This window comes from Impatiens glandulifera, chromosome 1 (genome assembly GCF_907164915.1).
Source record: "Impatiens glandulifera chromosome 1, dImpGla2.1, whole genome shotgun sequence".
Classification (NCBI taxonomy): domain Eukaryota; kingdom Viridiplantae; phylum Streptophyta; class Magnoliopsida; order Ericales; family Balsaminaceae; genus Impatiens; species Impatiens glandulifera.
In genome coordinates, this window is record NC_061862.1 from 98,518,093 (window position 1) to 98,526,497 (window position 8,405).

The 8,405-nt window shown below is 33.8% G+C and overlaps 1 protein-coding gene across 1 annotated transcript; it reads left to right on the forward strand.

The window, feature by feature from the left end:
* Positions 1 to 245: 245 nt before the first annotated feature.
* Positions 246 to 617, forward strand: LOC124937963 (calsequestrin-1-like). The gene has a single exon (XM_047478310.1). The coding sequence runs from the start codon at positions 246 to 248 to the stop codon at positions 615 to 617; it is 372 nt and encodes a 123-aa protein (XP_047334266.1).
* Positions 618 to 8,405: the final 7,788 nt, after the last annotated feature.

Sequence of the window (8,405 nt, forward strand, 5' to 3'; positions counted from 1 at the left end):
AACGGTAATATTTACAACGGTCTAAATATTTTAGAACGGTAATGTTTACAACGGTCTAAAATATTTATATGGTCTATATTAAGTTCTGTAAATGGATAATAAATATTTAGTCATAAATGAATATTTTTTCCAAAATAAATATAACCAATTAATAGCGTACTTAATTATCTATATAAAGGAGGCGAAAGTAAGATAAAACAATATACAAATTCAAATCTTAAAGCTCTTTGTAGTATCTACCTCCAATGGCATCCTTAAGTAACAATAACCCAATCAATTATCTCAAGAAGGAACAAAAGGTGGAAGAAAATGATGTTCATTATCTCAGTTCTCTCAAGAATGAGAGGAAAAAGATATATGAAGACTACAATGAGTGTAATATGGAAGATGTCGAACATGATGGTTTCGAGGAAGAAGATTATTCTGACTTCGATGATAGCGATGATAGCGATGACAACTATGATAGCGATGACAGCTTTGACAGCGATGACAGCGATGACAGCGATGACAGCGATGACAGCGATGACGAAGAGTGTAGCCTTTCAGCGATGACAGCTGAAAAGGAGAAGTGGGAGGCAAAAAAGTTGTTAATGTCAAGGGGAAAGGGAAAGCTCTAATTGAAAAATGTTCTTTAATAATGGGATCTTTATTTTATTTTTTGCCTATCTATTTGAAAAACTTATTTTATAATATGAAAAAACTCTACTTTTGCTTTTAGTTTAAAACTAACATAATTCACGCAATGCACAACTATAAAATCATCTTATATATGGTGTGTTTAATATATAAAGTTGTACAAATAGTCCTCATAATAATATGTATATTATAGTTTTAAAAAAATATTACATTATTTAAAGTGATAATAATATTCATATAATAAATATAGTTAAAAAATTCATTTATAATTTTAATATGGAGAGCTATTACGAAAGATGTGGAGCGTCAAATTCGAAACACTTAGATCACTAAGTCAACTAGGACTAGGAGTCAACGTCAGTTTGCACGGTTCAGGGGTCAATCTAAAGACAGGACCGCCTAAGGTAAACTTAATAAGCCAACGGGTTATGCCAGCTTAATAGCATATCCCGGACAGCCAATTTAGTTAAAGAATTGGGTTTTTAATTAAATTTTTTATTTTTTAATATAAAAGTGTGTATTATAGTGATTTAGAATGAAAAATAAGAATGTTTATTTAGTTATAAATTTAAATCTCAATAAAAACAATTTTCTTAAAATAAAATTTTAACAACCAAATTCTTTTTTTACATTTTTTTTTATCCTAGAATAGGGCCGGCAGTACTTAAAGAGATGAAGACAATTAGATGAGGGAGGCACGCGGATTGCTAGTGTGGCCTCCTTCTTCTCCATGCTTTCTTCCGCAATAATAAAACAGAAGGAATCCCGGCACTTGACCTTTTTGGCAAATGTGAGGCTATCAATTCTCTCCACCAAATTGGACAAGGTCGGAGGCGAAATGTCTGCGCGAAGCTCAAGATCCATACGGTCCTAAGCAAATGGTCAAAGGAGAGCCACAACTATCCCGATTTCTTCGCTGAAGACTTGGTTGTTGAGAAGATCGCGACTGAATTGAAGTTTGTCTTGAAGAATGGCTGAATTGTGTTTATTACCTATCTCTTTGTTGAAATCGATATTAGTGGTAGTTTCAGTTTATGATTTAGGGGCTTACCATTGAATTAACTTGCTAGATTTGTTTGTGAATCATAAATACCCAACTTTTATAGTTTCGAATTGGACTTTGAGTTTGTTGTTCTTGAGCCTCTACTCAAGAATGACAAACTCAATGAAATTAGCAACGAGTTAGGATTTGATTTGGGATCAATCCCCTAATAGTAATAGAAAGGATAGAATGATGTAATAATTTATTAGAAGAAAACAAAGGGTTATATATAAGTAGTCATTAACAACTAATGAGATAAATAAGTAAATAATTAAATCTGCTACTAAATATCCAACTTTAGTGGTTTTGTCATAATGTCAGCAACTTGGTCGTAGTTTGATTTACAATGTTCCAAAGAAACAGCATTACTCTTTACCAATTCTCGAAGAAAGTTAAACCTCACAATCAATGTGTTTACCTCTTCCATGCATCACTAGATTCTTTGACAGTATAATTGTGAAGCTATTGTCACAAAATATTTTGATACAACTAGAGTGGTTATGCTTTGTTTCCTCAAGAGTTCTTTTTAGCCAGACAGATTGACATGCACATGCTGCAGTTGAAATAAATTCAGCTTCTGTCGGTATAGGAAATCAATTGCTTGTTTCTTTCCTTTTTATAAAATAACCCAAACTTAAATGTTACTTTCAAATATCTCAAGATTTTTTAGCTGCAGTTAAGTGAGAATTATTTGGACAATCCATAAACCTGCTAATAAGACTTACTACAAACATAATATCTAGTCTTGTAGTACTTAAATACATAAGACATACTACAAGTTGTTTGTAATAAGTTCCATCAACCTTGACTCCATCACTTGTGTTTTTGAGCTTAGTACCTAATACAATTGGGTTAAGAACTGGATTGTATTGAGTCATATTAAATCTGTTAAGTGTATATTTTGTATGTACTTTATTTGGCTAACAAAAATTCCATCTTTTCATTGTATAATTTCAATATCAAGGAAGTTCCTCATCTCTTCTAAATCAGTCATGTCAAACTCTATTTTCATAGAATTTTTGAATCTCAACATCATACTTTCACAGTTTTCGGTATAAATTAAATCATCCACGTAAAGACATACAATCAAGATCATATATCCTTTCGTTTTTGCTTAAAAAAAAAGTATATTCATGTTGAAACTTTGTAAAACCTTCCTTCTCGAAATATGTCTATATTTGACTATATCATGCTCTTGGAGCTTGTTTGAGACCATATAGTGTATTTTTAAGTTTGTAGACTTTATCTTCTTTTTGTTTTATATTATATCCATGTGGTTGTTCAATATAAACTTCTTCACTTAAATCACCATTTAAGAATGCTGATTTTACAAGTTGTTACAAATTCCATTCTTTTGTAGCTGTAATAAAAATAATTAATAATTCTTTCTAACCTGGTTACCGATCAAAAACTTCAGTATAGTCCATCCCATATCTTTGAGTATACCCTTTTGCCACTAATCAAGCTTTGTATTTGTCCACTTCTCCTTTTTTTCATTCAACTTGATCTTGTAAGTCCATTTTACTCCAACTTTTTTACCCTCCTAACTCCTAAGGTAGGTCTATTAGACCCCATGTATTGTTCTCTTCAATGGATTCAATTTTAGAATCTATAGATTTTCTCCACTCTTATAAATCATTATTCCAAACAGGAGGTCTTCTTGTTCTTTTCGACACATGTCTCAACTTCTTCTGGAGCAGATTCATCTTCAACATCGTTTGTTATGTCAGTTATGGGCGCTTCTGGTACTATTTCAGTTTCTTTAGTGTCATGGTGAGTAATTTCAGCTTCATATTTAGGTTTATTTCAAGTTCAACTTGTCGCTTCTTCAAAGTTTACATCTATGCTAATGATCACTTTCTTTGAAACTGGATCATACCACTTATAGGCTTTGGATTCTTCACTAACACCCAATAAAAAAACATTTTACACTTTTTACATCCAACTTAATTCTCTTATTGTCGGGAATATGTACAAAAAAAAACATACAACCAAACACTCTAAAAGGTTCGATTGAAGGTTTTCTTCCACTCTATTCTTCTTCCGGAGTAATGCCTTTCACCACCAGCGTAGAACTTCTATTCAAAATATGGATGGTCCACTTTATTGCTTCCGTCCATAATATTTTTTGAACATTTCTATTAGTTAGCATACATCTCACCACGTTCATAATTGTTTGATTTTTCCTTTCAGCAATCCCATTTTGTTGTGGGTGTATGGTATTGTGAGTTGTCTTATTCTATTTTTATCACAAAACGTTGTGAATTCATTAAAGATAAACTCAACTCCTCTGTCATTACGAAAACCTTTTAGAGTACATCCACTTTTATTTTCAACCAGCCTTTGAAAACGTTTAAACACAATGAAAGGCTCTGTTTTCTCAGTCAAAAAGTACACCCAAGTTTTACGATTGAAATCATCCATGAGTATAATAAAATACCTTTTTATCTCCATTATAAATAGGATTAAGTGGTCCACAAATGTGTGCATGTACAAGTTGATGAACTTAAGTAGGTCTCCAATTGTTTTCTTTAAGAAAATGATCTTCCAAACAAACATTCTTCACATAATTTGAAAAGAGTTTCAAACTTTAGAAGACCTCCTACCATCTCTTTATGTTGTAATGTCATCAAACCATCAAAGATTAAATGTCCATATCTTTGATGCCAAAGTTTAGGTTCATCTTCTTTAATTACCAAACATTTCTAATATCTCTTTTCCCTTTTTATGTGCATGATAAACATTTTGTTTCTAGTCATGATCATGCCCTTTTCTTTATGAGAACAGAAAGTCCCTTTGAAAGTAGTTGTCCAGCATTTATCAAATTTAGTTTCAAACAAGGTACATAAAATACCCCACTAACTATATGAATCTTTCCATTTTTGATCATCTTGATATTTTCTTTCCTTTTGAAAACCAATCTAGAGTTGTAAACACTAAAATTAACCTATCCAATTTATAAATTTTAAAATAATTATTTTGAATAAATAAATTCTAGATAATTAAAATCAAGGTCAATCATTATTAAATAATTAATTGAAATCATTATTGTATTAATTAAATCCCAATTGATTAGAATAAAGGCCAAGAAAAATAAATAAAATAATTTAATATAGATGTTTTATTCATTTTATTCTAAACTAATTTTAAAGGCTAAAAGAAATTAATAAAGTCCCAAAATATGCAAAAATAAAAAATAAATAAATTGACAAAATAAATGATATGTTTATTAAAAATATGTTATGAATTTTGTAGATTAAAAATAATGGTAAAAGAAGTTGAAAAAAATCAATTTCAATTAAGCTCCAAGGTTGGGAAAGAGTCTTGGTCTAGTGCAGTCGAATACAAGAGAAACTGTTGCAGCAAACCACATAGTCATCGAATGTGTAACACCTCTATCTCCTAATTTAATTAGACCGAGTGCGGGATGTTTTAAAACGTACATACATAAGCGGAAAACATAAACATTTGCGGAAGAGTTATAAATATATAAGTGACATAACAAAACTCGGTCCTTTAAAAACAGACACGGTCCTTTACATCAAAAACAATTAAAAGATGGTCAATTATTACAAAAACAATGGTCTTTAAGTGCTAGACCCTAAAAAGTACTTGAACTTCATTTGTCCCTCCTCCCACACACACACCTCCCCTGCACCCTGCCCACTCTCCAAGCCTCCCTTCATTAAGTCAACAGAAAGCTATGGTTGTGTACCTACACCACACAAGTATAGTGAGTCTAAAGACCCATAAATCATTTTAAAAGAGAATATAAAAAGATAAGTAAAAGCTGATTTGTATTGATGTGCCGACTTGTAAAACAATTTATAAAAGTGTTGGAACAGAAACATCTTGAGCACATAATGGCCCTTTACATTTCAGAGATGATCCTAAAAGTTAGGAATCCAGTTTGAGCACATAGTTGGAAGGGCACTCTTCGGAGTCTATCCCTAAAGTCCACAACCTGGTTAGACACTTGTCTGTGTGGGTAGAATTTTCTAGAACTCGTCCCAGAAGTCCAATCCCAATAGAACCTCAGCACATATTTTGGAATCAGACTACCAGAGCGCAACCTGGCTAACCTTCTTCCCAGATCCGTCAAGTCCATATGTCATTGTTCACAAAAACGTATCATACCTTTAAAAAACAGATCTTACTCTGAAAACAGATCATACCTTTGAAAACAAATTATACGTTGTAAAAATAGATTATATAAACAAGTGTGTGTTTCTAAAGATGAGTTGAGAAAAGAGCTTGTCTTAGATTTTCTTGCTTTTATGTTATGATCTTGCTTCTAAAAGGGTGTTATGAACTTGCTGCTAAAGTGCGCCTTCGGTTTTCTTAGTAAAGAGAAGGAGGAAAAAGATAAAATGAATGAAGGGATGCAATATATATAGTTTTAATAAGGCTGGTTACCAGCTGGTCATAAGCATGGGATGGCTAAGTAAATGATGAAGGGGGTTGGTCATCGGTTTGTCATAGGCATATGTTTAAGAAAAAGGGCTAGTCACTTGCTTGTCATTGGCATGGGTTAATAAAAAAGGGTTGGTCACTTTCTTGTCATCAGCTGGGTATAATAATAGTTTAATAAAAGGGCTGGTCACCTGCTTGTCATTGGCATGGGATAATCAAAAAGGGTTGGGCACATGCTTGTCATCAGCTGAGTTTAATAATAAAATAATAAAAGGGCTGGTCACCTGCTTGTCATTGACATGGGTTAATCAAAAAGGGCTGGTCACCTGCTTGTCATCAGCTGGGTTTAATAATAAAATAATAAAAGGGCTGGTCACCTGCTTGTCATTGACATGGGTTAACAAAAAGGATTGGTCACCTGCTTGTCATCTGTTTGTTGAATAAGTATGAGTTTGAAGCATGAGGTGACATAAGCATGATGTGGCATAAGTATGGGTTGGAAGCATGAAGTGGCATAAGCATGGGTTGTCAAATATAATCAGTCGGACTCCCACAGTCGGACTCCCTTGGTCGAACCTTCTCGGTCGGACCCCCCGGTCGAACCTCCTCGGTCGGACCCCCTCGGTCGGACCCCCTCGGTCAGACTCCCTCGGTCGAACCCCCTCAGTCGGACCCTTCGGTCGTGACATAGATTTTTCATCGGCCCCATCACAGATTTGACTTGGGTCCTTGGTTTTGGCCAGGACCGAAGTTACTCGGTCTAAAATGAAATTTTGGGTGTGACAGAATGAACGCCCATGCTTCATCTAACGCATGATAGTGAGTCACGTAGCTCGTTGCAACTAAAGAAAGACGCGTCCGTGTAATAGTGGATCAACTAACGAGCGCCTTAGCGTCGTTAGCCCAAACGCACATAGAATGTCCATCGCTGACAGAACGCGAATAAAATGCCCAAGCGTCTGCGCTTTGGCCAGAAATAATGTCTTTTAAAGACTCCCTCAATGCTGAAATGCGAAAGAAGAAAACGACACTGTTCTCAACCATAGTTTGTCTTGCAACGAACTTGATCAACATTGGCCAAATCTTGTATTTTTCAAAGATGGAACTCGTCTGATACTCCACCAAATGACTTGAATCAAAAGCTGAATGATCTCCCTAAGCCGGTGATTATTTCATCTACAATCATAGGTTCATTCATCATCTAAAAGATCAAGTGAGATTAAGAACATACAAAAGCTATTAATGGACTTTTGTCTGAAATTTGATCTACTTGATCGTTCAACCGACTTAAGGAGACTATAAATAACTTCCTCAACCAAGACAAAACCAATTAATCAAATCATAAGCCTCCAATCCACTTTTCACGAAATCCGCCAATAAAGTTTTCAAGCTTTTCTTGAAAATATTAAAATTATGTGTAAAGCCTTAGAGCTCGGTTCTAGATTATCACAAAACTTCTAAAAGAGTTAAAGTGTGTTCTCTAACACAGTAAGCTTCTATTTATGTTTTAATCCAACTTATGAATTCAAATTGATTATTTTACATTCCAGTTCAACCAGTCTTGAATATTGCTTGATTGTTCAATTTCTTGATTGAAAAACGATCCTAAGTTCATTTCTAAACTTTCTACTGAATCCAATTCTAAGGAATCAATATAAATAAAAAATACCTTAATTTGATTTCAAAATCGGGTTTTTTTTCTTGAGTTCTAGCTCTTGAATTACGGTTTGAAAACCTCTCTAACACATTCTAAATGATGTTAGGAACGATTTTAGATCAATTCAAATTAGTTTTAAACATGTTTTTTAAAAAACAAAATTTTCAAAAATTTAGAAAAATCTAGTTTTTGAATTGGTAAAAACTTATAGATAGTATTCATGTTTTGGTCTCATTCGATTCTCTTAAATATAAGGACACTAATGATAAGCTTCTTATACCCAATTAGACCTTACAAATTGAAATCTCAATTTTTGCTCAAGAACTATTCAGATCGAATGGAATATCATCTAATCGAATAATGCATTGGAATGATGTTATAAATGATCATTGAGGCTAGACGAAACTCTTCATCCCTTCTGATCGAAGAATGGATGTTCCAATCAAAATCTCAAAACCTGCACTTGTTGTTCTTGGCGTCCGACCGAGGATTTCGTACCCGACCTAGGAATCCTAGTAATCGATTGAGAAATTCTAGCACCCGACCGAGGTACTTCAGTTTGGGATTGATTTTCGACCGAGAAAACAAGCCCATCATGGTTTTCGACCGAGAATCCCCTACATCCGACTGATGACCAGCGCGCGCAACCGAGGAATC